Source organism: Tripterygium wilfordii, chromosome 13, assembly GCF_013401445.1.
Source record: "Tripterygium wilfordii isolate XIE 37 chromosome 13, ASM1340144v1, whole genome shotgun sequence".
Classification (NCBI taxonomy): Eukaryota; Viridiplantae; Streptophyta; class Magnoliopsida; order Celastrales; family Celastraceae; genus Tripterygium; species Tripterygium wilfordii.
The window spans coordinates 11,497,598-11,511,638 of record NC_052244.1 but is presented as its reverse complement, the minus strand read 5'-3'; the positions used below and the strand labels follow the sequence as shown (position 1 = coordinate 11,511,638).

General features: G+C 35.8%; 1 protein-coding gene and 1 long non-coding RNA gene across 7 annotated transcripts in view; one reads left to right on the top strand and one right to left on the bottom strand.

The window, feature by feature from the left end:
* Nucleotides 1–228: 228 nt before the first annotated feature.
* The window catches only part of LOC120013875 (probable trehalose-phosphate phosphatase J), a 28,948-nt gene continuing 15,135 nt past the window's right edge, over nt 229–14,041 (bottom strand). Inside the window, exons 10-13 of one of the 6 annotated variants that reach the window (XM_038865843.1) lie at nt 2,562–2,632; nt 2,285–2,377; nt 2,100–2,189; nt 229–1,814 (exon numbers count right to left, since the gene is read on the bottom strand). In XM_038865843.1, coding sequence (XP_038721771.1) covers nt 2,121–2,189; nt 2,285–2,377; nt 2,562–2,632 — 233 coding nt within the window. In that variant the 3' untranslated portion in view covers nt 229–1,814; nt 2,100–2,120. The other 5 variants (XM_038865841.1, XM_038865842.1, XM_038865844.1 and 2 more) reach the window with 5 other exon arrangements.
* Nucleotides 9,977–11,305, top strand: LOC120013878. The gene is made up of 2 exons (XR_005471491.1): nt 9,977–10,480; nt 10,725–11,305. It is a non-coding gene; the product is annotated as an uncharacterized LOC120013878 (long non-coding RNA).

Here is a 14,041-nt window from a genome sequence, read left to right as displayed (position 1 = left end):
CTAGTGTGGATTCTGGTGACTGGTGTGGATTCCGGTGAGGTGAAGGTAAGGGACTGATGAGGGAGACGATTATCGCTATTCACGAAATGGGTTTCATTTGTTTTCCGGTGAAGGGAAATCACGAAGCGAAGGGAGGAACGAACTATGAAAGAAGAGAAGAGGGGAAAGCGTGAAAGAGATGGGGTACGGGAGGGTGTATATTGTGGTTTTAGATCTCAGCCTTAAGATTTTTTTTTTGATAAACAACAATATATTCAACCAGCAAACAAAAGAAAACAACAAGGCATCAGAAAAGATGGCCTGAGAAAAACAAGCAAGAACCAGTAACAAAATTACAAAATAGCTATGTATCTAATTAATATCCTTAATGATTGAGGGTGGAGAGCAGCAGGTTGTGGATGTTGGGAGATGACAATGGTTAGATAAAACTGAAGACTTCTTGGAGATGCATGGGGCATGCATCTGATTTGCCGTTGATTTCACCAGTTGAGAGTCCTTAATCTGATTTTTAAAGAGACAACTACATGAAACTGAGCTGGATGCTGTGGTTTTGGAGCAGAACTCTTGTATCATCAATTTGTATATGAGCTTCAAAATTGGTCTATGTTCTGGAACTCTTGTATCATCAAGGTAGGGTGCGTCCGTGCGGTTGTGCTTGCATTCCACCTCTTCTATCTGAGGATCACATGTACTGGTACCACCTTGTTGTGATCCTAAACCGTGCTGGCATCATCTTCAGCTGGAAAAAACTCCAGTGATAGGGGACAAAACCCTACCTTCCAGAGCATATCCATACAAGATTTGAAAATAATTGTTAAAGGTTGCTCTGATATTTTGAAGAGAGAGCACTCACAAGATAAGGGAACCAGAGTGCTAAAACAGGAGCACAAAGAGCCGAGAAAAGACACAAAAACGCAAGAAAATGGCATAAAGAAGAAGACACCAGTGAAAAAATGAGAAGGAGGAAGAACAAAAGGGGAGCACCAAAAGGGAGAAAAAAGGGGAGGAACAAAACGAAGAACCGAAAGAGGCCACTCTTGCTGGGCGCAAGCAGCAGAGTCAAAAGGAAGGCCAAGACAAGACTCAAAGAGGGAAAAGAAGCACATGACACACACACCCAGAGAAAAGACCAAAGAACACCAAAAGCGGGACACCTCCACAGAAAAACCCAGAGATTAGACTAAAGAAAACACACACACCCAGTGTTTAGCCCACAAAACACACACTCCCAGAGTAAGGAGCACAACAAACACACACAGTGGAGGGAAACACAGCACACACATGCACAAAACCAGTGTTTAAACCACAAACACACTCACCCAGTGTATGGACCACAACACACACACCCTTTGGAGAGAACACAGCACACACATACACACCTAGTGTTTAACCCACAAACACACACACCCACTCACCCAGTATTTCGACCACAACCTATGCATCCAGTGTTTAGACCACATAGGAGACATACACGCGCAGTGTTGTAGCAATGTTTGAAGTTTCAAGTATTACCCATAGCACAGTTGATCCAGCAGGGCAAAACGTACTCACAGTTCGCTCCAAAACATATTTTGCCCAGCAGTTTTTTTTTTTAGAACCATCTCACGTAAAATCAGATGAGCGCCTAACTCCTTCTCTCGCTAGCAAATCAGCCATGTCATTTCTTTCTCGCCGAATATGATGTACTTCAAGGTGTTGCAGCTGCAATTTTGCTACGCTGATTGCGTTCATTGATTGTTCAAGTTGCCAAGGTATAGCTCGATTTTGTGAGACCCATTTGAAAGCATTTTGGGAGTCTGTTTCAAGAATGATCCCTACATGTGGTGGTAAGGATGGCAATGCAGAGATTGATCCAATGGTTGTTAAAGAAACCCGCATTTTATACCCGCAAATTACACCATTAGGAGAGAAAAACTGTATATACATATATATATATATCAGAAGTACTACACATCCATAAAATAAATATCCATAAACTTACTTAAACATGTGGCATGCTTATGCCAATTTGGCTTGTCACCTAGATTATGTAAGTTTATGGATGGGAAAATTATGGACATATATCATTTTGGTATATATATATATATATTTGTCAATACTTGCAGAAGCAGTGCTCTTCTTTACACACTGGCTTCCTCTCCTAAGGACATCTGTTTCCACTCCACCAATCGCTGCAAAAAGTCCATAACCTGTAACAATTAATATTACATGTTAGAAATAAAAATTAATACAAAAATGTAAATTAAAGACATGCATATATATATTGTATATAATGTGTACTTGCCTCGTTGGGTTCCTGCAAAGAATAAGAGGCATTGGTGTCCTTTGGAAATTTGGACACTAGAATCCCAAAACCTTGTCCTCTTTCTCTCAGTATCTGAATTATCACAATAAAAAAAAAATCCCACAGCTATTTTCACTCTTTTTTAAGTGTGGTGGACTACTCGAACTTCAGTACCGCGAAGTCGAATATACGCCTTAACCACATCGATTGAAGGGTTGTTGGCATTAGTTAATTTCACCCATTAACAGTACAAACACATATTAATAACTTTGGATACCTTAAATGCATCTTCATCTGTTCGGTCGTCTCCAATGCAAACAGGGAATACATCACTACGATTAGCAAATCCTGTAAAGAAAGCAGAGCCAATATAATAATAGTTAGTGACCTGTTTAATTATATATACACACTTCCCTTTATTAATTTATTATAACTCTGGACCCCATATATGTTTTTATAATAATAATTGATTAAAGAAACGTAATTAAAAGCATACCAAGTGACTCCAACAAAAATTCGAGGGCCTTCCCTTTGTCCCACTTGATGGTAGGTCGGATTTCTAACACCTGTATTAAATATGAAAAAAAAAATAGAATTTAATTTAGCAAATTCGAAAGATCATTTTCACAAGTATTCATATGCCACGTCACATATACATACATACCAAACGGACCCATATATTTGTATTTACATATATACCTTCCTTCCTTGTGTAAGTAGAAGCTTTGGGTACTCCTTAATTACTGATTTAACTTGTTCTGCCAGTTCATTCCATTTCTGCATTATATTAATAATATTGAGAATTAGTAATAAACAACGCAACCAAGGGCGTAGGGAGGGGGACTACACTAGGTTGTAGTTCCCTCAAATTAGAAAAAAGAAGAAGATATATATATGTATAGATATAGGTATGTATATATGTATGTATAGATATAGTTCGTATCAAGACTCTCAAATCCTTGATAACAGGAACCTGTGTTGTCAATTAAATAGGTGTTATATTATAAATAGCTCTAAAAAAACTTTTTCGGGGCCAGCGATCCCCGTCAACTCTTAGTAGTCTCCGTAGCATCAATTTCTGGCTCCGCCCTTGAACACAACCCATAAATCTTTTACCTTTTCTTCAACACAACGAAAATGAACAGATAAGCAGAACTTGTTGTTCTCAACTTTAGCACCTGGAGTTGATTTTGTTTTCTCTATAAGATCCTTGTAAACCTGAAAGTTCAAATTCAAACTATCATTAATTAATATATTTTTGAATTTGAATTTTTTTACCATGCATGTAGAGATTGGTAAGTGATGCGGTGGAATTCTTGGACGAGTTATATTTGGATTGGGATCGACAAAGGGTTTGACTTATTTTCCTATTATAAATCGAATAGAAACTGTTCTTTTGTTTAATCACGCTCTGCAACAGTTGACCACAAAACCAACCTCAGCAATCATAGGAAGAAATTCAATGGCAGGTTGACAGAGAACAGCTCCACCACCCTGAAAAAGACGAAGGCAAGGTTTAACTTAGAATCTCATGTTCAATGAAGGAGAAGAGGAGTAATAACAACTTCATCAAGCTTATCAAAAAAAATAACAACGTCATCAATTCAAACACACTGACTTTCTTGTATTTGGATCCTCCGGTCGCTGGTCCTCTAATATCCATGCCATGGCTTCCAGCATAATAGAGCTCAGCCAGTCTAACAAATTTATACACCTGTGTACGTTCAGACAAGTCAATGAAGACTTCATATGATGAAGAAGGACTGAAGGAGATTAGATGTATTGAAATTTTATCTCAAAATGTACCTTGTCTCTGCATCTGCCACTAACTATGGCGGTTGGAAAACACCTTGCTAACTTTCTCACTGTTGCTCGCATCTAAATATAATACAGGTTAAGAAATAATTAGTGATAATCAAATAGTGAAGGAGACAGAGTTGTGTTGATATAGAATATAGAGAGAGAGAGACAAACAGAGGGACAGAAGGGCTAACCTTCTTTGACATAAAAGCTCGGTCTGGGTCTTCCACAATCGGAGACAGAGTTCCATCGTAGTCCAGAAACATCACTATTTGCTTCCCCTTTGAAGCATCAATTATTTGCTCAAACATGTCCAAGGCGGATGGATGTTGATCCTGTCAGTTCCATTTTTATCAAAATAAAAATCCTAGGAAAGAATTTAAATGTTAATTCGAAAACAATATTCATGGTGGTGTGTGTGTGTGTTTTTTTTTTTTTTTGTGGTACTCACCATCCAAGAAGTTTGGTCATCAACAAGAGAAGGTGTGGATTTGTGATGGGTAGGAGAGGAAGCTCTCATTGAGTCAACCAAGGCATTAATTGTAGCTCCACCATTGATTTCAAGGTTCTTCAAGAAATTCTTTCTTGAAATGGAGGTATACCCTCCTGTCGCCTCCTGCGTTGCAGTCGAAAAGATGGACGAGTTCGCCACGGAAACTGTGATGGGCAAGTTGATGGTTGATTCAGGCGCTACAATATTTTGTTTTGTCATTTTTCGCAGTTTTCTTCAGTCAGGACTTTCTACAAACACCCAAAACAGACTTTTAGTATAATGAGCTCTGGTTTCTCTCAAGATTACCATTTCAAGAATCAAATTAAACCCATTTTGGGAAATACAGGCATTCAAATTAATGGTACCTTAAGAGATTTTTCAGAGGATGAGCAAGTGAACGAAACAGAGAAACAAAAACAGAGTGCTACTCTGTTTTAGAACCTCAAGCTTCAAGAATTAAAGAGTAGATTCTAGTAAAGAAATGAACAAACAAGCCTCACAAAGATCTTATGTGGAGGGAGAGGAAGAGACTCTGTATTTGTGTGGAAGAGACAGAGCCCAATGGTCGATTTATAGTAGCATTCGGCCCTTCTCCAACAAAATGAGAAAAGAAGTCTGGTTTGATAAAGCATTTGTAAAGTAGTATATATGTTAATAGAAATGATGATAGTAGAAATATTGGATAATTTTAGTAGTAGATATGCTGTATGAATGTTTGGTAGTGTTTGGTTGAACTTTTGCTGGTAACATTTATGTTGTCTAATATTTTGTGACAAATTACGTATAGGGGTATTATACATTTTAGTTATACCCGAGGCATATAAATGTATATATAAAAATTTTAATTTATAAAATGAAGATAATTAATTAAAATAAAATAAAAATAATTTTTTTTATAAAATAAAGGTAATTTATTAAAATTAAAGATAAGTAATTAATTTATAAAATAAAGGTAATTAATTAATTTATAAAATAAATATTATTAATTAATTTATAAAATAAAGATTGTTATTTTATTAAAAATAAAGATTATTAATTAATTTATAAAATAAATATTATTAAATAAGGATAATTAATTAATTAATAGAGTGAGGGATAGAATGAGAACGACAATAAAATATTAAAGACATAAAAGGAATAGAAATAGAAATGCTAGTAAAATTATTCAAATTGATAGTATTTTGAAATTAACATAATATGTTAGTAGAATTGTCTCTGATTAGGGGCTCTATTATACTCGTTTGGCTGACCTCTAACATTTATGCTCAAAATTAATATAAATACTAACAGAAATGTTTTACCAAACGGCCCTCTATTACTCGTCCCATGACATTGCTCCAGTTACTGGGACAAATATCTGGGACAAATATCTTTTTTCAATGAGGAAAAAGGAACCAGATACTAACCGACGAACCACCCTGTCCACCCGTCACACACGCATCTCACCGCACAAAGGAAAGCCTGGGTCCCATCCTCTTTCTTTCCCCAAGCCGCCCTCACGGTCCCACACCCCAAATTCCAGATATGGGGCTCCACAGCCTACGTGGTCCCCGATATGGGGCTGTGATCTTTTGGTGGTGGCAGTCTCTCCGCAGTGAACTGCCCGCTAACGGTTTGTCCACGCGGCGTGCATGCAAGCTAATTAAAGAAAGAATAGCTTGGTATGAGTTGACCGTGAGTGAAAGAACCAAGAGACATTATGTAACAATCGAGTTGCATTTTGTTTTATAATAATATTATTAATACACACATTAATTATATAAGTATACCAGGAAAAATATCCCAATATTTTTTGTCACACTTATCACATCACATATGCACTTATGTTTGCATATAATCCATGTGAAATTATTGATTTCACATGATCTATATGAAATCGTGTGTGCTTATCTCAGTATTTGAGGTCATTGTGACAAAAATATGGGGTCTGTAAAGCTATTGTTTGTGTGCTGTTAAGACAAATGTTGTCGGGGTAATCCTAGTCAAACCTATTCAGGCATGACAACTAAATATACAGTTTGTGTTTGATAGAGCGATTGTGTTGATTTTCAACACTAACTGTTAAGTTGTGAAAGATAACCAAGCTTAAAGCTCTGAAATAAGCTGTGAAATGTTTGGTAAAGCTGCTAATTGTTTTAACGGTTGAGTGGTGTAAAATATATTTTATTTGTATTATTATTAAGTAAAAATTATAATTACTTTAATTTAATATTTAAATGGTAATTTAATATGTATAATATAAACGAAAAAATATTTAAATAAAAAGTATTTAAATATATAATATACTATAATAATATAAATTTATTATTATAAATGAATAAATATAATTTATTATAAATATCAAATATAATTATTATAAATATCAATTATATATGGATAAATATAAATTATTATTAATTTATAAGTATAATTATTATAAAATAATAGAACATTGTATAGTTTATTAAGAATTACAGTTAATATTATTTAAATATAAAGTACATGGGTCCCACCGTTTTAAATAATAAAACAAAATGAAAAAATAAAACTTTGCAAGTGGGGACCAACATAAAAAATATTTTTTAAAAAAAGAAAGGATCGCCGCCCTTCGAAAAAGCTCCCAATGAGAGTTTTTTTCTTTTGGGGTGTTATCGCCAGATTTTGAGGTCGGTAACGCCCAGCATTATTACCGTGCAACCCCCTTCATCAAGCAGGTCTAAATGGTTTTTTTTTTCCCTCCTCCTATGCGTATAATTTTTTTTTTAAAGATACATAGATCACACACATGTTAAACCATGTTCGAGGGGCATGAAGACCACCACAACGGATGAAAGACCACCACAATGGATGAAAAACTACCCAAAACCCAAACTCCTTGATGAGAATGAAATCCTAAACCTCAAAATCTTAGATAAATAACCTAATCAATCAGGATACCTCCCATTCTCTTACGCGTACAATTCACCAAAACATTTCATCTCGGTTTAAATTGAAAACCCATTTGCAAACTTGCCCCCTTTTCGTCTAAATTTTGTGTCGGCTTGTCAGGTTGAAGCTGCATATGATTTGCTAACATTCACTTCAATGGCTTTTGAAGACAAAAGGTTGGTCCTAGTAACAATTATCGCCTCTTAAGCTGTATAATGATCATGGGAAAAAAATATTGGTTGACAGCTACTTCCCAGTTCGAAAAAATATCAACAAGTCTTTGTTCCAGTTTCGGCCACCTATCAATTTGTGATTGGGACTTTCTTCTTTTTTTTTCCCCATTGTTAGTTTTAGAAATACACACTTTATACAATCAATTATATTATTCATTTTAGGGTTTCAATTCCCGTGGATACATTGGATTATCTTTACATGGTTTGTTCATCTCAAACGCAACAAGTGGACTAACCTTAACTCACCAAATTAGGAAGAATGCCTAGTTAATTGTTAATGGTGAGTTTGTCCTTATAAAGAGGAAGAATCCACACATCTTTTTTGATGTGAGATATTTTAACACTTTCTTACACTTGTGGGTTGGGTTATATCAGACCCAACAAGTAGAATAAAGGTCATGTCCAATTGAACTGAATCACTCTGATACCATGTTAGAAATTCACACACCCCTTACAACCAACTATATTATCCGTTTTAAAGTTTCGATTCCCATGGATATATACATCAGATTACCTTTATGAGTTTGTTACTTCCAATCCCCGCAAGTGGGTTAACCTCGACTCACCAAGCTAGGGAGAAGGACTAACCAATTTTAGACATCAGTGGAAGCTTTATAGGATCGACTTAGCATAGGTACAAATCAAAATTTTAACAAATGATGTCCCACAACCCTTATGTATCCCACAACCCAAGTATGTTTGTCTAGCATACTTCTAAAAAATTTATTTGGTTACAAATAATATTTTTAACATGGCATAAAAACATACAAGATCAAATTTTAATCTTTTGTAAATAACCATAGTATCCTTCTACGTTTATATCTAAACAATATTAAAACTATATCAAACACACAAACATGACATAAAAAAAGTTTAGAAAACTATTAACCTCTTCAATATCGAAATCCTACGTTGTTTTCTTTTCTTGTATTCACCTTAATCTTCTTGTGAACGAGCAAAGCAAAAGTTCACCAATGATGGTGAAACCAAATCACATATGACAATCACTTGGAATATCACTTCTTATAAATCTGGCCACACCCACACAAAACAATTTGTCGGTTCTAAATTCATTGGAATTAGAGCCTCATAGATTTTATCTAAGCCAGGGAGGCATGGTTCAATCGGCCTCCAAGGTTTACTTGAAAAATCAATTGTTATGTGTTAAGGTGTTAGGTATGTGCCTCCCTATATGTTGGATCTTTACAACCACAAACTACTGATGATGTGGTAGTTTTAACATCTCTCGGCCACTTGTTTTTTTTTGTCTCCTTCACTCGGCCACTTGCATTTTTTTTTTTGGCTTGAAGCGGTAGTAGCGCTTCTCCCTTTTTGTTTTACTCGGCAGAGAGGCCTTTTTTGCCCTTTAAACTTGTCATAGAGTTAAATCATATAAGAGAAGAGATTTTACACTATTCATAAGAATAATATTTCAATTCAATATTCGTTTGACACCACTTGAACTATGAATAAACATCTAGAGATATGTGATTCTTATATCAAGGATTTTCCATATTAAAAACTTGTCCCTGACATGTGATATGTGTACAAATATATCCTTCATACAACAGCCAACAAATTAGAATGAGAGTTTGTGTACTATCTGTAATACTATGCCCAAAAATAATAAAAGAAATAAAAAATAATATTAAATTAATTAAAAATAAATTGCGGAATTTATTTGTGAAAATTTTGATTCAAGAATGATATGAATCGATTTAAAAGGGATTCGGAATTGAATTTAAATCATATAAGAAAGAGGTAAATAAATTCGTACGAGTAATTGCAATTGTGCAATTTTGTTGCGGTCAACAAAATGTATTAGAGAATGTGTTTTGTTGATGTGGTTGGCTATTTTATTGATGTGATTGAGCCAATAAAATATGTTAGTACAATGGTGTAAATTTGTCGGTTTACTTTTTATGTAATATAGGTGGGTCCAATATTGATTTTTAATGTAATTATGAGTGTGGTATTAGTGCACCCATGTGTTAGAGCCAGCCAAGATGGAAGCATCTCATATACCCTTCCCTTATATTGTTCGCAATAAAATTTGGACAAGAAAATGTCACCATTGGAGGCATTTTATTCTCATACTCCATCAAAAAGACACACCAAGATACATCCATGCCCCCCCTAAAATGGAGTCATTATTGTGGTTGTCGGTAGGAGTATATCCTGAAGTCCATGTTGGGTGGCAGTTTTGAAATTAAAGCTTGGTAAATTCTGTAGATATTAGTGTCGGTAGGGGCATTCTCGGGAAAAAACATTTGGGTGGCAAATTTGTAGATAAGGCTTGGTAAGATTTATAATTATTAAATAGTTGAAAAGGTGGGGGACAAGATAGTCCTTATACTGTAACTTGCCGAATTAATAAAAGGGATCAAAAACTTTTCCAAAATGGAAAGCTCTCTCCTCTCTCCTCTCTCCTCTCTCCTCACGCACTCTCCCTCACCGGCAGTCGACGGAACTTCGTTTTCCGGCCACCATTTTGATCCTCGTTTGTTCAAAAAGAACCACCACAGCCGCAGAAAGATAACCCGACCAACCCCACCTCGAACCGTCACCCGTAGCCACCGGAATCGAGCTTGGAAACTCGTGGCCAACTTGAGGAATAAGTCACCGATCCGACCGTTTCCGGTAATGAATTCGCAGACCGTCACCACCTTCATTCTGGCAGATTACTACCTTCCCAAACCAAATTCCGACTGAAACAACCCCCGGAGACTGGAGATCGGTCTCCGGGACAGAATACGCGTATAGGTATGGTATGCTACAGGTGTATTAATAAACCAGGATATAGTTTTTTTTTTAATAATAAACTGAAAGATATAAATATATAATATGGGTTGACTTATATAAGTAATAATCATATTTTCAAATAACATAAACATTTTGGCTATAAGTTTGACCGTTAAATAAAATGGTCCCATTTACCCAAACAAATCTTTCAAAAACAAAGCAGCATCTATCTATAAATGCATAACGTAATATATATATATATTAGTGGGACAGGTGAAAGGGAGGATCAATCAAGTTTCAAGAAGTGGGCAATAATTCAAGACGTGATTGATTAGGATCTTCAGCGGCTCTAAATCCTCCACAAATCTTTCAAAAACAAAGCATCATCTATTCTAATCGAATCTAATATAATGGGCGAGGCAAGCTTGGATTGCCGACACCTGTCCTCCATTGCTATCCAGGCGAGTTTCATGATTTGTCTACCCATGCGAGGTGGCCTGTTTCTGTTCAAGACTTTTTGAGCTTCTTTGGTGACAATCTCGGCTTGGGCCCACTTTAAAATGAAAGCATCAGAGTCTTTGGCCCACTTTCGTTGTGGAGTGGAAGTGTGGAACTAAGAAATCAGTGGCACAACACGACAACTCAAGTACTTGAGAACATGTGTGATCCAATGAAAGCAGGCCCAAGTCACGATCAATGGTGTTGTTGGCTTGCGACACCTGTCCAAGAAGTGATGACCCATTATGGTTTTAGGTGAAATTCTTGAAATTGTTTTAATCTCATCCATTTATGGAATCTTATGGTCTTTTAAATTGCCACGTCATAGAGGATGACACTTTGCAGTAAGTTACAGAACTTTCTCTCTCTGCACAACAACCCCATAAAATAAAGGGGAAATTAGGGGAAAGAACAATGTGGTAGTTATATATTCAAGGAAGAACAAAGTGGAAAAAACATTAGAAAAAAGTATATTTGTATTGTGTTGATAAAAATACCCTTAAAGATATCTTTAAAATCCATCTAGAGTCACATGTGTCATTCTTCTTTCTTCTCCTTTTTTTTTCTCTCTTCTTCATGTCGATCACCGAAAATTGACCGTCTGGTCATTGTTTTCGACGAACAAACTATCGAAATAAAGCTCTAGGTAAGCTCGATCAAAGTTCAATCATCACTGGCCATCGATTATCACTTGAATCACTAAAAAAACTTCTTGAAATCAGAGTCACCATTTGAAAAAGAGCTATATGCGGTCAATACGACCAACTCCGATGACCATCAACACCACCAATCAACTCCATGACCAAGGCGCATCACCTTTGAGGTTTTATTGCTTTTTCGAACTCTTTTTTTTTTTCCTTCTGACATTGGATCTGAATCTGCATATAATATACCTATTTCAGATATGTTCTTATATATTATTTGTTTTAGAATTTCAAACATATAACATTTCTTTAAAGATATATAACATTTCATTAAAGACATATAACATTATGATAGATATCAAATTAATCGAAACAGATAACATATCACCTGCCGTTTGCAACTGGAATCAGAACCAAAAAAATATGAAAAATCACCACAGAAATTTTCAAAAATAATGATTGATGACATATCGAAGGAAAACTACAAGTCTCGTGGTGAGTATGATCAGATCTAAAAATTCAAACAACGAGAATATCCAAAATCAATAGGAACGTAAGGTGAATCATTATAGGAATTCAAAATTGATGCAATATTCATAATAAAAAATCAATTTCATGAAGAAAATTGGAAAGAAAAATATTTCCTACAGTTATAGTCGTGAAAGAGGAGCTTTCGTAAGTGAAAGAGGAATTTCTGTAAACTTTATGATTAATTTTTAAAATTTAAATAATTAAACTGAGGTTATTTTAGTCATTTAAAAAAAATTAGGATAAGAGTTTGTCCTTTTTAGAATATTAGTTTAAAGTATATGGATTTTATGGAATAAGACTTTTAAAAATGTCCCTATTGGAACAAAGCTCACCTATGAAGAACTTATATATAATTTTTCCTAAAATAAAAGAAGAAGACCCACCCCACCGAACCCATCTTCAAAATCTTTCTCTGCATCGTCTTCTTCCCAAAATCCTCGACATCGGCGACCAACAAAAGTTCTCTTGATGATTCGGGGCTCGAATCACTCTTGATATCCCGTTCAAAACTTGAATCTCAATAAAACTAAAGATTTAAACTTCAACCGATTTGCGATGAAGATTTAAAGAGGGTGTGGGATGAACAAAGGGAATGTTGCTTTGAAAGATATTTGTTGCTCTTTAAAAGAATGTGGTTTAGGGCTTAATCGATAGAGTGGAAGAAAACTGCTATGTTGAAACATATCTGAATTCTAGCTACGAAAATGCCTTCTATCTATTGTGCTGACTGAGGTCATTCAATGCTTCTCAAAAATAGAAGCGTTTGGTTGGTGTTGTAAACCACCAAATAGTGGTAGTTGGGTTTGTAGGAAACGTTTACCGGTAAGCGAGTTGGCTAGAAGATATATTAGACATGATGTTGGCAATGGATCAACCAATACATCTCGATGGTATGACAATTGGCTGTTATCGATTCTACAGGTCAAAGGTATGTATGGTGAGAAGATCATGGGGAATTAAGAGCACTGTCCATCTTTACTTGGTAGTTTGCCCAATCAGTGGCTTTTGCCAAACCTTCTGGCTTGTCCTTCTAAGCATCAAATTAATGGGGAAGGCAAGACCACCACCATTCGAAATCTAGAATATGTTATATGGAATAAAAGAAAAAAAGATCAATTTTTGCTTGCAAAGGTTCTGTGCATAGAAAAATCTAGACGATCCACACGTCAGCTACTGAGAGGGTTGACACAGCGGCAAGCCTCGATGAATCCTGTAAGAACAAGGGAAAGGGCGGCTCTTTGTGGCCCAGGGACATTTCGACGCCCAAGTTAGTAATCTTATTCATAGAATCAAAGTGGAAGTGAAAGTCAGTTTGCGCATTGTATAGCATACCTTGGCATATCCCTAGTCTCCTTTATATAGGAGTTGGTGGGATGATCTTGATAGGAGTGTTTGATATAGAAAATCATGGAAGTTAGGATAAGATCTTTCCTGATCCCTGATCCTTGATCTCCTTTGCATTTGAACATTTGTTAGCTTGAGGAGGGTATCTTTTTAGCTTGAGACATTATTCTCTGAGAGTTATCCTCTCCCTGATTTTATTCTTAGTACGACGTTCCCTTCCTAGAAGCTACTGCAATACGTTCTTGTGACATCTGACATGTTGACAAGGCATGACTTAATTTTCTCATCCACAAATGCCCTCAACATTTACTCTGTCTTTTCCTTTCCTAAAAAAGGAGAGATGAAGGCTAAGTTTATTGCTTCCAGGATTTTTCCCATGTCTTGAGTAGATTGTCTTTACCTTCTAGCCGGGCTAGAAGAATAGCTTCTTCCTTCTTTCCTTAGCTTGTCTTTCTTTGACTTGCCTTTCTTTGCCATTTTATTTTTCTTCTTTTGTTTTGGGACGTGGCGTCCACTTTGATAGGGCATGTCCGACCATGGATGGTTGGTCACACGGAAGCTGTCC